This window comes from Centropristis striata, chromosome 10 (assembly GCF_030273125.1).
Source record: "Centropristis striata isolate RG_2023a ecotype Rhode Island chromosome 10, C.striata_1.0, whole genome shotgun sequence".
In the NCBI taxonomy this organism is placed as follows: Eukaryota; Metazoa; Chordata; class Actinopteri; order Perciformes; family Serranidae; genus Centropristis; species Centropristis striata.
The window spans coordinates 38,322,719-38,347,389 of NC_081526.1; the positions used below are offsets into that span (position 1 = coordinate 38,322,719).

The 24,671-nt window shown below is 35.6% G+C and overlaps 1 protein-coding gene across 4 annotated transcripts in view; it reads right to left on the reverse strand.

Moving 5' to 3' along the window:
• dgkh (diacylglycerol kinase, eta) overlaps positions 1–24,671 on the reverse strand; it is a 95,071-nt gene that overhangs the window by 5,038 nt on the left and 65,362 nt on the right. For all 4 annotated transcript variants that reach the window (XM_059342194.1, XM_059342193.1, XM_059342196.1 and 1 more), the window contains 13 exons: positions 23,957–24,091; positions 21,697–21,814; positions 20,516–20,626; positions 19,333–19,429; positions 18,042–18,149; positions 13,690–13,803; positions 12,252–12,386; positions 11,277–11,437; positions 10,664–10,769; positions 9,856–9,948; positions 8,680–8,799; positions 7,125–7,230; positions 2,055–2,185 (listed from right to left, as the gene is read on the reverse strand). In XM_059342194.1, the coding sequence (XP_059198177.1) occupies positions 2,055–2,185; positions 7,125–7,230; positions 8,680–8,799; positions 9,856–9,948; positions 10,664–10,769; positions 11,277–11,437; positions 12,252–12,386; positions 13,690–13,803; positions 18,042–18,149; positions 19,333–19,429; positions 20,516–20,626; positions 21,697–21,814; positions 23,957–24,091 (1,535 nt within the window). The remainder of the gene's footprint in view (positions 1–2,054; positions 2,186–7,124; positions 7,231–8,679; positions 8,800–9,855; positions 9,949–10,663; positions 10,770–11,276; positions 11,438–12,251; positions 12,387–13,689; positions 13,804–18,041; positions 18,150–19,332; positions 19,430–20,515; positions 20,627–21,696; positions 21,815–23,956; positions 24,092–24,671) is intronic.

Genomic DNA, 24,671 nt, shown 5'->3' on the forward strand with positions numbered 1-24,671 from the left:
TCTCGATTGAATTTGATTTTGTCGACACAAAATGCAGTTGAACAGTTAAATCGCACTATATATTGTATCCCAATACTCACCATATTGCAAAAATGCTTAAAATCGCAATAATATCTTATCGTGACTCAAGTATGGGGAGAAGATCGTATCATGGGGCCTTGAAAAAAATCCAAACTACCCTTTAACCCTTTATCAGGCAAAGAACTATATTTGGTAACTTCAGGTAATATTTTGAGAAAAAAGTTGCAGATTTACTAGATTAAAGTGGCAAACCTACAAGAAAAAAAGTCACAGATTTAAGAGATTTAAAGTGGCAAATCTGTGCGAATAAAGTCGCAGATTTACAAGAAAAAAGTGGGAAAAAAAACAACTTTTTTCTCCCAGATTCACCACTTTAACCCTTAATAGGACACTCATTGAAATACTTGCAAATTCCAAATTTTAACCCTAGAGAATATTGGAGGATATTACGTACTGCCAGAATGTGTAAAAAAAACACATTTAATCTAGTAAATTTGCAACTTTTTTCTCAAAATATTACCAGAAGCTACCAAATATACACTACCGGTCAAAAGTTTTAGAACGCCCCAATTTTTCCAGTTTTTTATTGAAATTCAAGCAGTTCAAGTCAAATGAACAGCTTGAAAGGGTCCAAAGGTAAGTGGTGAACTGCCAGAGGTAAATAAAAAAAGGTAAGCTTAACCAAAACTGAAAGATAATGTACATTTCAGAATTATACAAGTAGGCCTTTTTCAGGGAACAAGAAATGGGTTAACAACTGAACTCTATGGAGTCTTGGGCTATTTTGTCCATTTTGAATTCTTTTCATGTCTTTGTAAGTCATTTTGTGTCTTTTTTTGGTCATTTTGTGTCTTTTTGTGTCTTTTTTAAGTCATTTTGTGTCTTTTGGTGTCTTTTTTTGGTCATTTTGTGTCTTTTTTTGGTCATTTTGTGTCTTTTTGTGTCTTTTTTAAGTCATTTTGTGTCTTTTTTTGGTCATTTTGTGTCTTTTTTAAGTCATTTTGTGTCTTTTGGTGTCTTTTTTTTGTCATTTTGTGTCTTTTTTTGGTCATTTTGTGTCTTTTGTCGTCTTTTTTTGTCATTTTGTGTCTTTTTTTTGTCATTTTGTGTCTTTTGGTGTCTTTTTTTGTCATTTTGTGTCCTTTTTTGGTCATTTTGTGTCTTTAGGTGTCTTTTTTGTCATTTTGTGTCTTTTTTTTGGTCATTTTGTGTCTTTTGGTGTCTTTTTGGTCATTTTGTGTCTTTTTTGGTCATTTTGTGTCTTTTGGTGTCTTTTTTTGTCATTTGGTGTCTTTTTTTTTGTCATTTTGTGTCTTTTTTTGTCATTTTTGTCATTTTTGTCATTTTTGTCATTTTTGTCATTTTGTGTCTTTTTTTGGTCATTTTGTGTCTTTTGGTGTCTTTTTTCTGTCATTTTGTGTCTTTTTTTGGTCATTTTGTGTCTTTTGGTGTCTTTTTTTGTCATTTTGTGTCTTTTTTTGTCATTTTGTGTCTTTTTTAAGTCATTTTGTGTCTTTTGGTGTTTTTTGGTGACTATCATGCTCAATAAAGAATTTTAAATGTTGCAAATGTGCATTAATTTCAGAGTACACTGAGACATTAAACTGCATAATTTTCAATTAAATTCTGGAAAAGTTGGTGTGTTCTAACCTCTAACCTCTAACCTTTGACCAGTAGTGTAGTTCTTTGCCTGATAAAGGCTTAACCATCACAACTAAAGTCACTGCCTCACTATCTTTAGACCCTGTGAAACCAGCCCAGTGTGGTCTATCCCCTCCCAGCCCACTCCCCACTCCTGTCCTGCAGGCTTCCCCTCTCCAGCAGAGACACAGTGTTAGTGGGTCACAGCAAGTCTTTTCACCAAGCAACGATCAGACAGTAGAAGCCAAGCAGAGCAATGCAGCGCAGCACGAGAGGTGGCGAAACAGGGAGACATCTAACAGGTTAAAGAAGTCGTAAAGACAGAGAGAAAGAGTTGATTGTGGGTTTGGACACACAGGTTCTCTTCACAGGGAGTGTGTGTTGCGTGTTACCTTCAGGTCCCTCCTCTCCAGGTGCAGCAGCTCCGAGCCTCGGATGTCGTGTCGGATGAAGGTGTCTCTGTACTCCCCCAGACTCAGCTGTTCCAACCAGACGCCCACCTCCTCTGGGCCCCATCTTTCCACTACACACACACACACACACACACACACACAACCAAACACACACACACACACACACACACACACACACGGGGCAGAGCAGAGAGAGGCTCAGGGCGCCTCGCAGGTATCCACAAGCTCTCACTCTCACATGTCACTCACAGCTCATACTGGATATGTCAACATGGTCTCACAGAAATCTGTGAAATAGCCACGGATTTCGCTTAACTCAAAATCCGTGGAATAGCCACGGAATCGCTCAAATTTCCGTGAAACTGACACGGATTTCGCTACAATGCAAGTTAATGACAGTCATATCCCGTGGCTATTCCATGGATATTTGTTCCTATTGGTTTGTTCCAAGTCACGTGACTTTCAAAAACATGGCGGACAGTTCTCTCATTTTTAGTGAAAAATCAATATTTTGACTTAGTTTCTGCATAAAAATGGATTTTGATCACATTTCTAGCCAGAAATATATGTTTTATTTTCTAAATATTCACTCAGTGAATGTACATAATCACTTTGTATGTTGGAATAGCCACGGGATATGACTGTCATTAACTTGCATTGTAGCCAAATCCGTGTCAGTTTCACGGAAATTTGAGTGATTCCGTGGCTATTCCACGGATTTTGAGTACAGCAAATGCGTGACTATTTCACGGATTTCTGTGAGACCAGGTTTCACCAGGATTTCGCTACAATGCAAGTTAATGACAGTCATATTTTTCTGGCGAGATCTTCACCACAAAGTGATTATGTACATTCACTGAGTGAATATTTAGAAAATAAAACATATATTTCTCGCTAGAAATGTGATCAAAATCCATTTTTATGCAGAAACAAAGTCAAAATATTGATTTTTTCACTAAAAATGAACTGTCCGCCATGTTTTTTGTTCTGACCGCTGGGACCTTGGGTAACACTTTACAATAACCATCATTTATAAATGGTAAACAGATAGTTTATTAATGTTTAATCATCATTTATAAACCATATATAGGTCATTTAGAATGATAAATACATGATTTATTAATGTTTAACTAACTAAATCATTTATAAATGGCAAATAGACGGTATATTAATGTAAGTTTATATTTACTTTACCAATAACAAACAATTAAATTATAATTAATAGTTTATTAATAGTTTTAGTTGCACTCATTTTAACATTTTAACACCATATTAAGTATGTTAATGATTTTGAAATGATTCATATACCTTTAAGAAATTGGTTGAAAACATTTAAAGATTAAATATGTACAGCACTTTGAAAATGGTTAATAATAGGTTTATAAACCATCTATAAACATTATTTAGTTGGTTATTGTAAAGTGTTACCGAACCTTGAAAGTCACGTGACTTGGAACAAACCAATAGGAACAAATATCCATGGAATAGCCACGGGATATGACTGTCATTAACTTGCATTGTAGCGAAATCCGTGTCAGTTTCACGGAAATTTGAGCGATTCCGTGGTTATTCCACGGATTTCTGTGAGACCAGGTTCGTATATGTATATGTATCACACACACAACCTCACAGATGGGCACACATTTATGTTTGTGGTGAATCATTGAAGGAAAAAGATGGAATAAAGATGGAGGGAGAGCGTCAGAGAGGGGAGGAGGAGGGAGAGCAGTGGCGGCAGCTGGCGGAGGAGGACAAAGGTCAAAGGTTGGTCAGAACAAGAAGGAGGCCGACGCCGATCCAGGAGGAATGGATGCATGCAGATCATGGACCAGAATCAGGACACACAGAGAGAAGGAGGAGGTGAAGGGAAGCTGAAGCCTGTGCGGCCTGCAGGAAATAGACTGATCCGAACCAGCTCTTAAACCTCATCTGACTGCTCCACATATACTTAATATTCCTTTATCTGCAAGATCAAGTTCGTTTTAGTTATCTAGAGATCTGTTATCGACTATTTTTACTTGATTTTTTTGCATTTGAAATGCTCAAACATGTTTTGCTCCCTGGCTGGTTCTTGTTCTGATGTGATGTTTTGGAGCCCTGCAGGCTCTCTGCTGACTCTGCACCCTCTGAAGCCATGTTGACAGCTGGATGACAGCATGAATGGAGGGGAGGAGGTGCTGTTGATGGTTAGGGTCACACTGGGATATAAACACACCCATTCTTTGTGTATGCACCAGTGGATTAAAAATTAAAAAGCAAGTTTCACCTGTATGTGATGTGATGTGGTGAAACGTAACCATGAAGGAGCTCGTTTGTTTATTTTGTGTTTGTGTGAATATGCATCATGAAGTTAAAACACATGAAGAGCATAATTATTAAATGAATGAACAGGATGGTAGCACTCCCAGACAATCATTCTGGTTTCAAGTGGTGGAAGTATTTCATAACATGTAAAAGAAGAGAATCAGGACTTTTTAACTATTTAACTAGCGGTGCACCGATTGCAATTTTCTGGCCGATCACCGATTTTTAAAAAGCCTGACCTGGAGAAGATGTTGGGGAGATTAAATTGTGAAAATGATATGATAAAAGAAAAATGGGATAGTTTTGGTAGGCAGATTTGTTGATTTGCCTGCTCACTTGCCTGTCTTGTTTTTAGTTAATTTATTTTCAGATTTTGTATTTTATTTATTTACTATTATTATTGTATTATTATTATTATTATTTTAATTATTATTATTTTTTATGACCTCCATCATGTCTGGTTTGTTTGATGTTCGTTTGTATGTCGTAAAAATGGAAAGATAATAAAAACTTTGAATTATAAAAAAAAAAAGCCTGACCTGCCGATTCCGATTTTGGCCGATACTGATTTTTTTACAGAGCTAACTGTAGCTAACTGTAGCTAACTGTAGCTAACTGCCGCTAGCAGCCGCTCTTCTTAACGAGCAGCTCGTTAAGAAGAGTAAGAAGGAGTTGCTGGATTTGTCTCCAGTCGTTTTCTTTATTTAGCAACAAAGTTGGGAGCACTGCTTCGCTGGTGGGGGGTTATTATCTATATATTATTATTATATATTTATTATTATTATTATCTATATTATCTAGGTAGATAAGATCACTAGATAATATCGGTTTGACGTACACTGAAAAAAGAAAATAGTTGAACCAACTTAATTGAATTGTTTCATTTGGTAACACCTAAATGAATTCAGTTCTTTCAAATTAACTTATTAAATTAATTTGAAAGAACTTAATTCATTTAGGTGTTCCCAAATGAAACAATTCAATTAAGTTGGTTCTTTTTTCAGTGTAAAGGAATCGGCCGATCCCGCAAAATTAGGGAAATCAGCGCCGATTGATCGGTGCACCCCTATATTTAACCCCTTGTGCCTCACAAGGGACACTTTTAAATTTTTTCTGCTATATTAAGCCAGGGCACACATTTTGGCTAGGGAAGTTCAACATGAGCTCCTATGATACGTATAATTAACAAATTGTTCTAACAAGTCCCTAATAAACTTTGTAGCCAAAATACAGCATCTCACAATGTTTGATCGCTCTACTATTAATAATAATAATAATAATAATAATAATAATAATAATAATACTATTATTACAGCATTCAATCATGCATTCTATTATACCAGACGTTCAATCCAGATCTGTGGCTTCAAAATTGTAAATTGTTATTTTTACTATTTTACAACAGATTGAGACATTTTCTCATGTTTGGTACTTAATGTTTCCTGGTTTCTACTGGAGTTATTGCTAAATTAATTTGCAGCACTGCAGTGTTTGGTGCAATGTTTTGACATATCCCATGTGAAAAAAATTGTGCACAGAAAATAATAATAATAATAATAATAATAATAATAATAATAAAACATATATATATATTTATTTATCCCCCCCCCCCCCCCCCCCCCCACAAAACACAGTGGCATAGCTGTTTTAGGATTATTAATATTATCATTTATTTAGTAATTTATTCATTATTTTATTTAATAATCTTTAATAAATAATAATAAAAAAGAAAGGTACCAAAATCAATGTTGTTGCTAATCATTTTTATGTTTGTGTTTTATGGCATTATAACAGCAAGTTAACGTTAACAGCTTTAACTTGCTTGCTACATTTCAAGGGTTACAACTTTCAAAATGAATTAATATTTGGTAGATATGTTCAAGACTGAAAATATAACCCAGTGAAAGTAAAAAAACAATATTAACATAAAGTATTTTGGCAGTTTGACGTCACATTTTTTTGCCTCTGAGAGACAGACAGAGACACTTTTTCAAAGTAAACTCCATATAAAACTGACAAATCAAATCTTGCCATAGCAATATTTGAGTGTGTCAGTTGTTTTTTAATGCTACCATCCTCTCAGATAAAAGGCACCAACACTTGTAATGCTCTGAGTTGGGACCAAGGTTATTATAGTTAACGAAAACTAACGAAATAACGAAAACTAGAATTGAAAAAACATTTTCGTTAACTGAAATAAAAATAAAAATGAGAGTTTTTAAAAAAACGATAACTAACTGAAAATGTATTTTGTGGTTACAAAACTAACTAAAATTAAAGTGAAAATGTCTTTGTCAATTTTTTTCATACGTAAACCTTTTTGGTTGATATGAAATCTATTTCATCTATCTGGTTTTAGGAAATAAAAGCAAAATTTATCGTGACCTTTCTGAATCTAAAACACAACAAATATCCCATTACAAAATAACTAAAACTAACACGAAAACTAATAAAAACTAAACTAAAACTAAGCATTTTCCAAAAAATAAAAACTAATTAAAACAAGCAAACTCACTCTGAAAACTAATTAAAACTAACTGAATTTGAAAACAAAAATTCACAACGAAATTAAAACTAAAACTAATGAAAAATCCAAAACTATTATAACCTTGGTTGGGACAGAGAGTTAACCCCGCTGCAGACAGACAGACAGACAGACAGACGGACTGGTTCCTGACCTGAGCAGGTCCCAGCAGTCCGCCTGTCCCCTGTGTCGGGACTGCGGGGACGTGTGCTCAGCCCTACCTGACTGCGGACTCGTCTTCTTGGTGGCCTTCTCCTTCTTGAACTTGGGGACTATGCGGAACATGCTGCTGCGACTGTTCCTCTTGCCGTAACCCAGAGAGTGGTCCTGGTACATAAGCACAGTCAACCTATAGCCTTTCATTTAGCTACTCAACTCTCCCGTTACCTGGAGCCATTTACACTCAACACAGACACTTAGTTACACATCACAAGTTTATAGAAATAGTCTAGACGGAATTGTCCAAAAAGTGAGCAGCATTTATTGGTACAAGTCGGGAACCGGCCTACTTTACATATTTCAAGGGTGCAGAATCCAAAAAAAATGGTTCCCAAGCGAAATTTTTAATTTTTGACCTTCTAATTTGTATCAAATGGCCACCAAATTGCCCATCTTGCTCAGTAGTTGGACCATTCCCCCTTAGTTTTTTTGTAAGTAGGCAATCAAGATGAGGAAATTAAGTTTCTGGATCTATAGTCTAGAGTCAGAGCAAGGATATAGTGGAGGCTCAGTGTCTTTTATATATATATATGTATTAGGGGTGTGCCATATCGTATAATTCATGATAATATCGGTATAGTTTTTTTATGGTTAAAAAAAATGCATATCATGATATTGGCAACGTTCCTACTTCTTGATGTAGTGGCGTCTGTTACCAGTCAGCCAGAACTTACAAGAAGACTGTCAAAATAAGATGCCTTGAATAAAACATACAAGAACCTTTTATTCTCCTTTACAAAATGTCATTAAAATATGCCCCCAGAACGCCTAAATGGTTATTTTTATTATTTGCCCATACTCAAGAGTCAAGAGTAATTTTTTTTTGTATTTGGCAACTGTTGAGATTTGCACTTCAAACTACATTTTAGATTTTTATTTATTTATACAGACTAAAAAAAAAATATCATATTTTCTAGATCTTTTTAAGTATTTCCTAATACCGTCAAGAATATCGTTATCGCAAAAATAGCCTGCAATATCATGATATTCTTTTAGGGCCATATCGCCCAGCCCTAATATATATATATATATATATATATATGCAAAATACCAACTGGAACATTTAAAAGTGATATTGATTGAATATTTATGTCGGCCTTAAAAAATGACACAAATAATGCTTAATCTCACCTTAAAAGTTGGTATTTTGCATATATATATATATATATATATATATATATATATATATATATAAATATATATAAAAGACACTGAGCCTCCACTACATTCTTGCTCTGACTCTAGACTATAAATCCAGAAACTTAATTTTCTCATCTTTGATTGCCTATTTACAATAAAACTTGGGGAAAATGGTCCAACGACTGAGCAAAATGGGCAATTTGGCCGCCATTTTGACATGCAAATGAGAGTCAAAAAGCTCAAAATTTCTCTTGGGAATCATTTTTTTTGAGATTCTGCACCCTTGAAATAAGTAAAGTAGGCCGGTTCCCAACTTGTACCCCTAAATGCTCCTCACTTCTTATAGAAGGCCTTTTTTCTGAAATCCGTCTGGACTAAAATACTACAGACAGAATGTGTGCACGTGTTCATTCTCACCTCCTCATCGTTGGGCTGCAGGATGTGGTAGAGCCAGGGGATCTCTCCCAGTTTGCCCAGTTCCAGCTCCACAGTCTGCAGAGCGGCGGACAGCTGCTCCTCCTCCGGCGGGTCCAGCTGCTGCAAGAAGGAACACACAAGTCAGCTTCATGCACCATACTGTCAGGAGAACCAGGGAAATAACAGTAAAAGTAGAAGAAATGCTTCATTAGAGCCATATAGAGCAATTATAACTATGGGCCAGTTCAAAACTATGATAATCAATAACTCTGCCTTTCACTGGAACTGTTTTTAATGTTTCTGCATGTGTTTTGTCTGTACTCTGTTTTGTGTTTTCTCTGTTTTGTGTTTTCTCTGTTTTGTGTTTTCTCTGTACTGTTTTGTGTTTTCCCTGTACTCTGTTTTGTGTTTTGTCTGTTTTGTGTTTTGTCTGTTTTGTGTTTTCTCTGTTTCGTGTTTTCTCTGTACTCTGTTTTGTGTTTTGTCTGTTTTGTGTTTTCTCTGTTTTGTGTTTTCTCTGTACTCTGTTTTGTGTTTTCTCTGTTCTCTGTTTTGTGTTTTCTCTGTTTTGTGTTTTCTCTGTACTGTTTTGTGTTTTCTCTGAACTCTGTTTTGTGTTTTCTCTGTACTCTGTTTTGTGTTTTCTCTGTACTGTTTTGTGTTTTCTCTGTACTCTGTTTTGTGTTTTCTCTGTACTCTGTTTTGTGTTTTCTCTGTACTGTTTTGTGTTTTCTCTGTTCTCTGTTTTGTGTTTTCTCTGTTTTGTGTTTTCTCTGTACTCTGTTTTGTGTTTTCTCTGTACTGTTTTGTGTTTTCTCTGAACTCTGTTTTGTGTTTTCTCTGTACTCTGTTTTGTGTTTTCTCTGTTTTGTGTTTCCTCTGAACTCTGTTTTGTGTTTTCTCTGTACTCTGTTTTGTGTTTTCTCTGTACTCTGTTTTGTGTTTTCTCTGTTTTGTGTTTCCTCTGTACTCTGTTTTGTGTTTTCTCTGTTTTGTGTTTCCTCTGTACTCTGTTTTGTGTTTTCTCTGTACTCTGTTTCGTGTTTTCTCTGTACTCTGTTTCGTGTTTTCTCTGTTTTGTGTTTTCTCTGTACTCTCGACATCATTGCAAATGAGGGGTTGCCCTCAATGATTCCTGGAGAAAATAAATAAAGGATAAATGAAATAATAACTCACCACAGAGACTCGTCCCAGCAGCAGAGACTCGGTCTCGTTGTACAGAGCCTTGACGGTGCTGGCCACCTCGATAGCTGTGTTCCTGGTCAGACTCTGGAAACGGGACACGGTGGTTACTGAGGAGCTACAATCTCCCACATCTCACAGTGGAAACATACTTTATATCAGTGGTATTCAAATATTCAATATATGAAAGTGGATACTGTTATTTTTTCATACAAGTGAACTGTTAATATTTAGGTCGGTTTGGTCAACAATTGTACGACGACAACGAGGACTATTACTTCTACTACTTCAAGTGAAGAGGAAGGTCAGAAAACTCTTAATCGTTTCTTAAAACCCACTTCTATAGACTTGCTTACTAAGTCTATAGAAGTACTCTTACTACTCTTTTTTAACTTTTTTTACTCCTTTTGCCTTCTTATTCTGTTCTTATCACTTTATCAGGATACTTTTCCTCGGTATCTACACTGTCTTCTATTTGTTTTAAATTTTAATGCAAGAATTGTTTTTAGCCTTAGCCTCATTATTCGTGTGATTAACTGCTCTCTGTCAACACAAGGTCAGCTAATGGTGGTCAGATGATGTAATAGATATGAATGTAATAACTTATTCGGAATGATTTCTGACGACGTAAATAATAATGTAAATAATAAAGTGATTAAACAATAAACAATAAGCACACTTTGTAAGCTGTTGTTCTTAAAAGGTGCTATAAAAATAAAGTTATCATGATTATAATTATTATTCAACTGTAAAATGCAGTGAATGACACGGCAGCATCATGTGGTGTGTGTGTGTAACTGACCTCTGGGAACTTGGGGTGAGTTTTGTTGATGGCGTGGGATGCAGCGTTAACAGCGTGAGCCAGCTCCTGCTCTAAGAGCCCGTTGGTCTTCGCAGCCTCACATATCCTGTGATGAGACAGAGTCAACAGGGACGTTTCATGATTAAAAACAAACATGATTCTTCATCATCTACATGTGTCAGGTCTGGACCTGCAGACTGAGACATGATTGTAGCGGCACTCCGTTTGGTCTTCCTTCTTAATTACACCACTTCTATAGTCAGTCGATAAAAACACTCTTTTTCCACGCGAGCCACGAGACATGACAACTTCTTTGTCTTTTAAAATGTTTACTTAAAAACAACAAAGTAAATTACAAGTCTGAAGCACGGTGTTGCTTCCAACATGTTCTGACTAAAAATGAAACTTAAGATACACAGTCAGTTACCATAGTTACCACTATATAGTGACATCACAATGTAAAATTTAAAAGGCATAGAAACACTTTTAACCCTTTAACCATTTCTAATTGTATATTTTAAACTAACATACTCTTAGCATTGCATGAATTACAATTAAATTATTATCATTCATTTTTAACTGTTTTTAACTTGGCAATGATCTCCATGTTTACCTTGTAATGAGCTCCTCTGCAGCTCGGGCGCACATCTGCACCAGGGCGGCCTCCTCCTCGGTGGCCAGGTCCACGGACTGCTGCGGGTAGAGGTGAGGCCTCAGAGGAGGCTTATCGTACTTCAGCTTGTCCTCCCACGACTTCAGCGTGTTCTCAAACGCCTGCAGGGGAAATAAAATGATGAGTGCAGATCATGGAAAGCAATTCCTGTAAATCTTTATCTTTATCTATCAGCACGACTCTCACCGCAGAACCTCCTCACTGTTTCATTTTGTTCTTAAAACTTTATCAGGCGAAGAACCGTATTTGGTAACTTCAGTGGATATCCAAAATGAAATGTTTCGAGAAAAAAAGTTGCAAATTTACTAGATTAAAGTGGCAGATCTACAAGAAAAAAAGTTGCAGATTTACGAGATTTAAAGTTGTAAATCTGGGTGGAAAAAAGTCACAGATTTACGAGGAAGAAGTGGGAAAAAAGCACCTTTTTTTCCGCAGATTCACCACTTTAAATCTCATAAATCTGCAACTTTTTTCATGCAGATTCACCACTTTAACTCTCTTAAATCTGCAACTTTTTTCTTGTAGATTTGCCACTTTAAATCTCATAAATCTGCAACTTTTTTCGCGCAGATTTGTTACTTTAAATCTCTTAAATCTGCAACTTTTTTCGCACAGATTCACCACTTTAAATCTCTTAAATCTGCAACTTTTTTTTTGTAGATTTGCCACTTTAAATCTCATAAATCTGCGACCTTTTTCATGCAGATTCACCACTTTAAATCTCTTAAATCTGCAACTTTTTTTCTTGTAGATTTGCCACTTTAAATCTCGTAAATCTGCTACTTTTTTTCTTGTAGATTTGCCACTTCAATCTAGTAAATTTGCAACTTTTTTCTCGAGCCCATTTTGATATCCACTGAAGTTACCAAATATAGTTCTTGGCCTGATAAAGGGTTAAAACTTTCTCTGTCTCACCCGGTCTCTGGTGAGCATCTGGGCCCGGTTCTTGTGCTGGATCTTGATGACTCCAGGCGGTTGGATCCAGGCCTCGCCGTCCACCTGGATGGGAACGCCCTCATCTCCCAGGATGGTAATCTTCACTGTTCGACACTGGGTTGGGCCGAGAGTCACGTGTTATGTACATATGATTTAAATGTATGTGTATTTTCCTTGTCATACAGTTTCAGTGTAGGCCTGTCATGATAATTACTATATCCACTTGTCGTTCAATATATAAAAATGGACACGAAAGTTTTTTTCTGGACTCAATTTTTTTTTAACTTCTTAAGTGTCCTTGTTCTGTTCTATTCTGTGTTTTTTTCTATTGTTGTTTTTATTTATGCTACCTCAGTATTTTATTTTATTCTATTGTATTTTATTGTACTTGAATACCGGACTGCTGTGACAACCAAATTTTCCTTCGGGGATGAATAAAGTAATCTATCTATCTATCTATCTATCTATCTATCTATCTATCTATCTATCTATCTATCTGTCTATCTATCTATTGTCATTTACATGCGTGACTTTATCTGCTTTTTTGTGTTTAAAGAAATGCTGCAAATGTTTGACAGGCAGCACGAAAAAAAAAATCCCAAGCAGCCATTCCAGCTGTTTATATGTTATTTTAATAATAAAATAATATAATACATACATTAATCATTGCAGTGTTAACAGAACCTGAAAGTCTATTTTATTTGTTTTGCTTGTAGTTTATTCATTTATGTTTTATTTATCTAGGATATTTTAGTATTTCTTTTCCGCATTTCAATTCCAATGTTTAATATTCTGGAGATTTAAAAATTCATTGCTGTGGAAAAGGATGAACTTATTATGCCCTAATATGGTCATAAAACTAAAACGGCATTGATACAAAGTCAAGTCAAGTCAAAGTTTATTTATAGAGCACATTTAAAAACAACCTCAGTTGACCAAAGTGCTGTACAGTTATTAAAATAGAATAAATCATACACAACTGGGTATAAATAAAAACAATAAAAAGAATAAAATACTAAAAACAGTAAAACAATAAAATAAAATAGAATAAAATAGTAATAAAATAATTGTTACCTTTGTCAATTCTGTATTTTATTGCACTTTCTTGCACTTTTATGTGAAGCACTTTGGTGTGGCTCAGCCGTCTGTAAATGCGCTATATAAATAAATCTGACTTGACTTGACTTGACTAAAAACTCAATCCAAAACAGAGTTAGAGATAAAAAAGACAAATAAAAGGGTAAAAAAGTAAAAGAAAGCCAAGGATTCTTGCCTAGCTGGGACTGAACGCCAAGGAGAATAAATAATAATTTTTTAAACAATGTTTTAAAGTGCTATCGTTTACCGTGATAGTTTCTGTGAAAATATATCGTCCTAAAAATGTGTTATTTTGACCTATTTCAGAGTTTTTCCTCACCTGAGCGATGCGGTGGTGCTGCAGCTTGATGACTCTGGACACGGCCATCTGCATGCTCCCAAACACGGCCACCACCTCCAGGATCTTATCATCAAACGACGGAGCACAGAAGATCTGCACAAAAAGATCCAGTGATCACATTCAGGAGCTGAATCTATACACTGTGTACTTTATTACCATTTATTTTTTATTTAAAAAAGTAAATATGTGCTATTTTCCTGGTCTCTTCTAGGCTTATTGCTGCTTAATTATACCAGCATTTAGTATCAAGAAAAACTTAGAGAAATCATAAAAAGTAAAAATAATATAGGGTCCATTTGGTTGATATTATTTAAACCTTAAAAACGTGAAAAACAAATAAATAAAGAATAAAATAAAACCAGCAGTGACAGTAAGTAACATTAATTAAAACAAAAATTAAGAATAGTTAAAATATTGTCTTGTTTTTGTATAGCAGATGGAAATAATGCCAAGGTATAATTTTCAGGCAGGCAGTTTTTTTATGCTGAAATTTTTGTAGCATTTTTAAAGAGATGCACCAGGTTTAAAGGCTAGTATTATTCAAAACACGCTTTTTTTTAAACTTTTTGCCAACAAGTTTAATGCAAAGACCCAACAATGAGTTAATCAATCTAAAATAATATTGTTATTACTAACAAAATACATTTTATAAAAGCCAAATTCATTTCGAGAATATTATTCAGTAATGTCAAATATTCCATGATTGTAATTTATTATTAAATATGAGCGGAATTGGTCCTTTTTTAAGACTTTTCTCAGTCTGACTGCTTCAACATCAACATCAGTGTAAGTTGAATAATTTCTTTTCCAGTGTAGACAACTAATAGTTCCAATGTAGACAACACATATGGGCCAGTATAATAAATAAAACAAAAACATAATTTAAATTGCAATCACAATATTGGTTAGACAATCTTTATCCGTAGTCCCTGGTACAAAGGCAGAAAATATAGAAGCACAGAAAATATCAGGATATGGAATAATTGTCCGTTTGAGTCTTTTCATGACATTTGTTGATAAAGAGAAAACTATAAGGTAACACTTTACAATAACCATCATTAATAGATGGTAAATAGACCATTTTTAATCATCATTTATAAACCGTATATAGGCCATTTAGAATGGTGAATAGAAAATGTATTAATGTTGAACTATAATTTATAAATGCAAAATATATGGTATATTAATGTAAGTTGTTACTTTACCATTAACAGACAATTACATTATAATTATTAGTTTATTAATAGTTTTGCACTCATTATAACATTTTTAACACCAATGTTAAGCTTGTAAATTATTTCAAAAATGATTCATACACTTTTAAGAAATTGTTTGAAAACATTTAAGTATTAAATATGTATAGCACTTTGTAAATGGTTATTTATTGGTTTATAAACCATCTATAAACATCACTTAGATGGTTATTGTAAAGTGTTACCATCTATAAATTATCCCCGGCCTCTAACCTTTAATGTCACTGTGACAGGGAGGATTTGTGAGCTCATTTCTCTGTCCTTCTTTTATAAAAGCTGCCTCAAAGGAGACACTCTGCGCCGTCAGCTCGGGTTAGCTGCAGCCTGAATAACAAATTAATTGTTTCTGAAAGGAGAGGCTCCTGACAAGTCTGGCTATATTGATCTCTGCCAGCAAACTGCCCGTGAAAAGGTCAAAGCCATGAGGAGTCAGCACCTCCCCGAGCACACAGAGAGAGAAGCTCAGCAGAAAACATGAGCTGGATATGAAACATTAGGGGAGAGATTAAATGATCAAATGTGATCAGATGTGCTGTCGTGTGTGTAGAAGGACACTAGATGGAAACAAAAACACATTTTAAATGTCTGTGCTGCAACTGGACCTGAAGTAAAGGCAGGAATATGTTGATTTGTTAAAAAAAAATCAGATATTTTACTTTAGATTCATTTTTTTGTGTCAATAATCTGTATTTCAGCTGTTCTTGTGTAAAAACTCAGTCTTGGTTTTAGAGTGAAACTACAGATCAGCTGTCAAAGTGTTTGAAGATTAAAAGAAAATGTATATATATAAAATGCTCAGTAGATTCTGTTGTCACTTTTAGAAGCCAAAAGACATTTTTATTTGTTCAGGCTTTTGATTAAGTGTTTCGGGACTGCTATGGTTGTTTAAATTGCTGTTGTCTTGGTCTTTTAAAGCTTGTATGTACGTTTTTATGTTATGTGTATGATTTTTATGTGAAGCACTTTGTGACTTCTGTCTGTGAAAGGTGCTATATAAATAAAGTTTACTTACTTACTTACTTACTTATATTTTAGTGTGTATCTGTGTGTGTCTGTGTGTATCTGTGTGTGTCTCTGTGGTTGTGTAGTGACTAACTTTAACTAAATGTCCTCTCCCTGTTTCCTCCTCTCCAGCCAAGCAGTTACATAACGCCAAATGCACATACTGTATGTGTGTCCAAGGGTAACCTCTGCAGGGGCTCGCTAAGGGGTGTGTGTGTGTGTGTGTGTGTGTGTGTGTGTGTGTGTGTGCAAACAGACTCTAATCCCTCTGCAGCCCTTGTGCTCTGGGTCTTAAACAAACAAGCAGAAATATCTCTCTAACCATCACCTCCAGGCTATCAGGGTCACGTTAATCCAGGATCTGGAAGCTCTTTTCTTATTTAACAAGATAGATTTGACACGTTAAATCTCATAAATCTGCAACTTTTTTTGAGCAGATTCACCACTTTAAATCTCATAAATCTGCAACTTTTTTTCTTGTAGATTTGACACTTTAAATCTCTTAAATCTGCAACTTTTTCGTGACTTTTTCGTGCAGATTTACCACTTTAAATCTCTTAAATCTGCAACTTTTTTCTTGTATATTTGCCACGTTAAATCTCATAAATCTGCAACTTTTTTGAGCAGATTCACCACTTCTCATATATCTAGAACTTTTTTTGCGCAGATTCACCACTTTATATCTCATAAATCTGCAACCTTTTTTTGCGCAGATTCACCACTTTAAATCTCATAAATCTGTGACTTTTTTCGCGCAGATTTTCCACTTTAAATCTCTTAAATCTGCAACTTTTTTTGCGCAGATTCACCACTTTAAATCTCATAAATCTGCGACTTTTTTTCTTGTAGATTTGCCACTTTAAATCTCTTAAATCTGTGACTTTTTTCGCGCAGATTTGCCACTTTAAATCTCATAAATCTGCGACTTTTTTTCTTGTAGATTTGCCACTTTAAATCTCTTAAATCTGTGACTTTTTTCGTGCAGATTTACCACTTTAAATCTCTTAAATCTGCAACTTTTTTCTTGTATATTTGCCACTTTAAATCTCTTAAATCTGCGACTTTTTTTCTTGTAGATTTGACACTTTAAATCTCATAAATCTGCGACTTTTTTTCTTGTAGATTTGCCACTTTAAATCTCTTAAATCTGCGATTTTTTTTGCGCAGATTCACCACTTTAAATCTCTTAAATCGGCAACTTTTTTCGTGCAGATTCACCACTTTAAATCTCATAAATCTGCAACTTTTTTTCTTGTAGATTTGCCACTTTAAATCTCATAAATCTGCGACTTTTTTTCTTGTAGATTTGCCACTTTAAATCTCTTAAATCTGCGACTTTTTTCGTGCAGATTTACCACTTTAAATCTCTTAAATCTGCAACTTTTTTCTTGTATATTTGCCACTTTAAATCTCTTAAATCTGCAACTTTTTTCGTGCAGATTTGCCACTTTAAATCTCATAAATCTGCAACTTTTTTCGCGCAGATTTGCCACTTTAAATCTCATAAATCTGCGACTTTTTTTCTTGTACATTTACCACTTTAAATCTCTTAAATCTGCGACTTTTTTCGTGCAGATTTGTCACTTTAAATCTCATAAATCTGCGACTTTTTTCGCGCAGATTTGCCACTTTAAATCTCTTAAATCTGCAACTTTTTTCGCGCAGATTTACCACTTTAAATCTCTTAAATCTGCAACTTTTTTCTTGTATATTTGCCACTTTAAATCTCTTAAATCTGCAACTTTTTTCTTGTATATTTGCCACTTTAAATCTCTTAAATCATCTGCAGCCCTTGTGCTCTGGGTCTTAAACAAACAAGCACAAATATCTCTCTAACCATCACCTCCAGGCTATCAGGGTCACGTTAATCCAGGATCTGGAAGCTCTTTTCTTATTTAACGAGAGAAAATGAGAAACAGTGAGAGGTGGATTCAGTAGTTTGTCTGGCCAGTTGCTTACTTTGGCAAAAAACAGCTCGTTTCCTCTCCAGAGGTGATGTGAGTGGCCTAGCCAGGACACTTCCAGCAGGACGGAACATTACACAGAGTTAATCTGCTGCAGCGTAAATGTACTCACGTCGTCCTCCTTGGTTCCGCCCCAGAAGTTAGTCCCGCCTGCGTAGCTGGGAATGTTTAACACGGCGATCCCCTGAAGGCTGGGCAGAGGGATGTACTGGCCGTCACACTGGGAAAGACAAACAGGAACAAAGCAGACCAGTAAGTGAAGGAGCAGTGGAGAAAGTCAGGGACTTATCTCACTTTAAGGCACATTTCACAGCAAAAGGAAAGAGTCATAAAACTGTGCAAAAAAAGAGAGGAAATCTGATTAAATTTAAATATAAATGGGCATTAAAGACAGACATTAATACTGATACTATTCCTCAATATGCTGTCAAGTAATGTTCAAACAGGTGGTTTTCCTTGTTAAAATTATAATTAATTAGATATTCTTCCTCTATGCAAGACACATCCACCTTTACAAAAGGTGATGCATATTTTTCTTGCAACCCAATCAGACCAGATTGGGCTTATTTGAGAGGAGGAAGACAGGTACTAAAACATAATGCTTCACAAGGTGGGTGAATACAGGTATTTTCAGACAGAGAAAAATGATAAAAATGTGTTTCTTTAACTTTAAAGCATGTAAAAATGTTACTGTAGCAAGCAACAAGCAGAATACAGTAGTGTTCAATATAATAGAAGTTTCTGCTGGTTTACTCGTGTGTTTGGGCTCATTGTCTTGATGAAACACCCATTTCAAGGCCATGTCCTCTTCAGCATGAGGCAACATGACCTCTTCAAGTATTCTGACACATCAAACTGATCCATGATCCCTGGTATGAGATAAATAGGCCCAACACCATAGTAGAGGAACATGCCCATATCATGATGCTTCACTGTCTTCACTGTGTGCTGGGGCTTGAATTCACAGTTTGGGGCTCGTCTCACAAATCTGTCTGTTCTTCGGTTAAAATATGTCGTCTAAAAACATATTCCTCATCAATAAATCCCGGTCGATTGGTTCCGAGGGTTCAAAGTCCGAATCAGAAATAAAATCGCCGGCGCTGTTTTCATCAAGATCTCTTCCGTCACTTACTTTTAATCTCCCTCCGCTATAGTCGTCTTCCTCCATGATTTCAAAGTTCTGGAAAAGTCCCATGATGCATTGCGACACTCCCACATGTATTCTGATGCATTTCATTGGCCAAGAGACCGAAAATAGGTGGAAAAAAACTACAAATACTACAAAATGACGTATCCGCTGTCCCGGCCTTAATGGTAGAATAACACAACAGCGATACCGGTTTCAATGGTAGAAATGTGGTAAAGGTTTCCCGGCTTGAATGGGTTAATGAAGTGTTTCTCACCTCTAGCTGGACCTTCTGCTCCAGGTTCTTGTAGGTTCTCTGCAGCAGCTCCTTGGTGCCCAGAACTCCATACCACATCATGTTCTTGGTGCGACTCCTGTAGGAGGAGCAGAGGGAGAGAGAGATTAACAGTGTGGTGAAGAAGGAAAGGATTGTTAAGTGAAAAGGCCACAAAGTGTTTTTCTAGTCTCACTGATGTTTGTTTGACAGCAGACAGATGATTGAAGCTGTGAGGTCAGAACCACTCATTTCACTGAGTTTCTCTCACTTAGTTTTATGCATTAAAAGCATTAATAGTGCATTATATCCTGCAGGGATTATGTTTCATTTTTAAGAGTCAGAAGACAAGAAAACAGCAAACAACATTAGCTTGACTAATCATAATAAATGTATAAATATATGAGGATAAGTGTGCATAACACTTCCATCACATTTTACCCAGTGTCCTTGTTTTTCACTGCAATATTATTTATTTTTATTCTATAGAAACAGCATAACCATTGCTAGAAGTAGGGGAGCTTAATATATCTTAGTGCAATAAACATAATAAATAATGCCATAAGCAATAACAAACTCAGTTGATACGACGAATTTTGGACAAATAATGAAGCAGACAACAACTAAAACATCTCTCTGTCTGTGCATTTATATATTTTTATATTTTATTGTTACTTTTAATCTGAGTCCTTTGCTATCAGTTTAAAGGTCCATTCTGACCTCCTGAGTGTGTAACAGTCAGCTTCAAGCCAGAGACTCCTTGGAAAGTAACAACTTGATACTTTGGGATTTGTCAGAAATGACACAAAATCACAAAAAGAATCAAATTGAGCAAAAAATTGCATAAAATTAAGCAAAAAAGGACTCAAATTGACCACAAAATGACAAAAACTGATCAAAACAGACACAAAATGACCAAAATATTCCATAAAATTAAGCAAAAAAGGACTCAAATTGAACAAAAAATGACCACAAAGACACAAATTGACCAAAAAACCCCACAAAATGACAAAAAAAGACATTAAATGACCAAAAAGACTAAAACACATGAACACTTTAACACAGTGGAGACAGAACTGACTTCCAAAATGATTTGGCGACCCCCAGAAATCATCTGGCGACCCCCATTGGGGTCCCGACCCCAAGGTTGAGAACAGCTGATTTAGAGGGTAGTAATGTGTCCCACCTGCATTTCTCTGGATGCTCCTCTCGCTTGTTGTTGAACTCCAGGGAGATTTTGGCGTCGAGGCCGATGCCAAAGTAGTTGTTCATCACACACTTCTCCATGTAGCCCTCTCTGGAGGAAAAACAGCCACACAAGCAGACAAACAGTCAGTAATGTGACACTCACACACACACACACACACACACACACACACACACACACACACACACACACACACACACACACACACACACACACACACACACACTACCGGTCAAAAGTTTTAGAACACCCCAATTTTTCCAGTTTTTTATTGAAATTCAAGCAGTTCAAGTCAAATGAACAGCTTGAAAGGGTCCAAAGGTAAGTGGTGAACTGCCAGAGGTAAATAAAAAAAGGTAAGCTTAACCAAAACTGAAAAATAATGTACATTTCAGAATTATACAAGTAGGCCTTTTTCAGGGAACAAGAAATGGGTTAACAACTTAACTCTATGGAGTCTTGGGCTATTTTGTCCATTTTTTAATTCTTTTCATGTCTTTGTAAGTCATTTTGTGTCTTTTCTTGGTCATTGTGTGTCTTTTGTTGTCTTTTTTTTGTCATTTTGTGTCTTTTTTGTAATTTTGTGTCTTTTTTTGGTCATTGTGTGTCTTTTGGTGTCTTTTTTGTGTCTTTTTTTGGTCATTGTGTGTCTTTTGGTGTCTTTTTTGTCATTTTGTGTCTTTTTTTGGTCATTTTGTGTCTTTTTTTAAGTCATTTTGTGTCTTTAGGTGTCTTTTTTTTGTCATTTTGTGTCTTTTTTTGGTCATTTTGTGTCTTTTGGTGTCTTTTTTTGGGGTAATTTTGTGTCTTTTTTTAGTCATTTTGTGTCTTTTGGTGTCTTTTTTTGTCATTTTGTGTCTTTTTTTGGTCATTGTGTGTCTTTTTAGTCCTTTAGTCCAACATAAAATGTGATTTTGAATTTTTTTTTACTTTCAAAACACTATCATCCTCAATAAATAATTTTAAATGTTGCAAATGTGCATTAATTTCAGAGTTCACTGAGACATTAAACTGCATCATTTTCAATTAAATTCTGGAAAAGTTGGTGTGTTCTAAAACTTTTGACCGGTAGTGTATATCAAGGAGAAACCCAGAGAGTGTTGTATAGATTTACATGATAAAGAGACTAAGAGAGAGACAGAAAGAGGAAAGGCTGTTACAGTGAGTCGAGGTCAGGGTCGATGAAGGGCGTGGCACCAAACGGGTCGATGTTGGCCAGCAGCATCTTGCTAATGATGGAGCTGCCGGCGATGGAGGCAGCCAGACCTGCCCGCAAGCCTGCACACACACAAACACACACACATATATCTGTCACAGAAGGCTGAGATGAAACATCCAACTGATCCCGTCCTGCTGCGTCTCGTTAACCCTCTGTGGTACGCATTATGCAACCTGGTCTCACAGGAATCCGTGAAATAGCCAAAGTTACCCAAAAAAGAATCAAATTGACCAAAAAAATTGAATAAAATTAAGCAAAAAAGGACTCAAATTGACCACAAAATGACGAAAAAATTATCAAAAAAGACACAAAATGGCCAAAATATTACATAAAATTAAGCAAAAAAGGATTCAAATTGAACAAAAAATGACCACAAAGACACAAATTGACCAAAACACCCACAAAATGACAAAAAATGGTCAAAAGAAGACACAACATGACCAAAATATTACATAAAATTAACCAAAAAAGGACTCAAATTAAACAAAAAATGACCACAAAGACACAAATTGACCAAAACACCCACAAAATGACAAAAAATGGTAAAAAAAAAAGACACAACATGACCAAAATATTACATAAAATTAACCAAAAAAGGACTCAAATTAAACAAAAAATGACCACAAAGACACAAAATGACCAAAAAGACTAAAACACATGAACACTTTAACACAGTGGAGACAGGGCTGACTTCCAAAATGATTTGGCGACCCCCAGAAATCAGGATTTGATTAACTAAAAATCCGCGGAATAGTCACGGAATCACTCAAATTTCCGTGAAACTGACACGGATTTGGCTACAATGCAAGTTAATGACAGTCATATCCCGTGGCTATTCCAACATACAAAGTGATTATGTACATTCACTGAGTGAATATTTAGAAAATAAAACATATATTTCTCGCTAGAAATGTGATCAAAATCCATTTTTATGCAGAAACTAAGTCAAAATATTGATTTTTTTCACTAAAAATGAGAGAACTGTCCGCCATGTTTTTTGTTCTGACCGCCGCGACCTTGAAAGTCACGTGACTTGGAACAAACCAATAGGAACAAATATTAACTTGCATTGTAGCGAAATCCGTGTCAGTTTCACGGTTTCACAGTTTCCTTTGGAAAAGCCTTCAAAATAGGGGTTCAATATGGCCTCCTGGAGGTCATATGACAAATTAAAGTATTGCTATTGGTTCCCTATACTCTTCCCTCTTTTTTTAAAGTATCGCATCACTCAAACTAGAAATTTGACAGGCCAAAAATGGGTATGTTGCCTGAGGACACCGTACCATAGAGGGTTAAGGCAAGGCAAGTTTATTTATATAGCACAATTCGGACACAGGGACATTCAAAGTGCTTTACAGGGGCAAGATTAAAATACATAAAATACATTAGAAGACATTTAAAAGCGAATTTAAAAAAAAAAAAAAAGTATTTTAACATTTAAAAGCAAATGAATAAAAATTACAGGTTAAAATGGAAACAGAAAAGTCTTCAGACTTGATTTAAAAGAGCTGAGAGTTGCAGCAGACCTCAAGATCTCTGGGAGTTTGTTCCACAGATTTGGTGCATAAAAACTAAACGCTGCTTCTTTAACCCATAAGAACCCAGAGCCAGTTCTCCTTAAAGGATGTGTTCTATAAGTGGACCACATAGAACACATTTCTGATGTTTTTAAAAAAGAATTCTACCCCTAAATGTCAAAGATCTGTGACGAGACATAAACATTAAAATGGGCGTTTATGGTCTTTATGTTTATGATATTTCTTATTTTAAAATAGAAAAAAACTAGACACATTTTCTGCTTACAGAGACACAAATTTACCTTTTTTATTTTGCATCTCCATAACATTTATCAAAATTGTGACTTTAATTTGTGCAAGAAATATGGTCAGAACAAGTTAAATGCAATACAGGACAAAACTATTAACGCATTAGAATTGTTCAATGGGTTTAAACTTAGCCTTGTCACAAAAAATAAGCTTTTTTAAATTAGCTACTTTTTCACATTTCTGTTTCCAGTCACAGCCACATTCTTGTCAAAGTCACATGACCACCACACCAGGGTGTTTAGGGATTTAATGAGTTAATGTGAAGCATAAAGCTGAATATGGGAGATTCTAGAAGATTTAAAGTGTTTGATACACTGGTGTCACCATAGGTTCTTATGGGTTAAGGGAAATAAAGAGAAGCGTGTGTGTGTTTACCGGGGCAGATGATGCGCGTGTTGAGAACCGGGAGGTTCTCCTTGCTGGTGGTGAACGGCGTGATGGTGAAGGAGTTGTAGGACTGCGTGCTGCGGCTCACCCTCGTCTCCGTAGGAGAGCACGGACTCTTAGCGGCTGCACACACAGAAAGAGAAAGAAAAACATTAATATCATCACTATGATACCTCAACTCTACTCAAATGTTTCACTTTTTTGCTTGATCTTCCCGTCTCCAACAGAGGGTACACAATGACATCACTCTTAATGTGATAGCACCACTTCACCCACCAGGGGGCACAGCTAAACTCCTCTCAGCTGCTGTGAGTGGGCAGGGCAAACACAAACACCTTTTAAAAGCCATCTTTACGGTGGCCTGGAAGTGCAAAACACTTTTACAAAATGTGAAACACTTTTACAAAGCTTGAGACAAATTTACATTTGAGGAAACAGTTTTACATATCATAAAAAAAAATACATTAACACAACACTTTTACAAACACTGAAAACAAATTTACAAGTGACACAAATGACAAAACACTTTTACAAATGGCAAAACAAATTTACATTTCAAAAAACAAATTTACATTTCAAAAATTTGAAAAAGTGTTTCACCACTTGTAAAAGTGTTTCGGGACTTGTAAATTTGTTTTTTGAAATGTAAATTTGTTTCACATTTTGTAAAAGTGTTTTGCACTTCCAGGCCACCGTACATCTT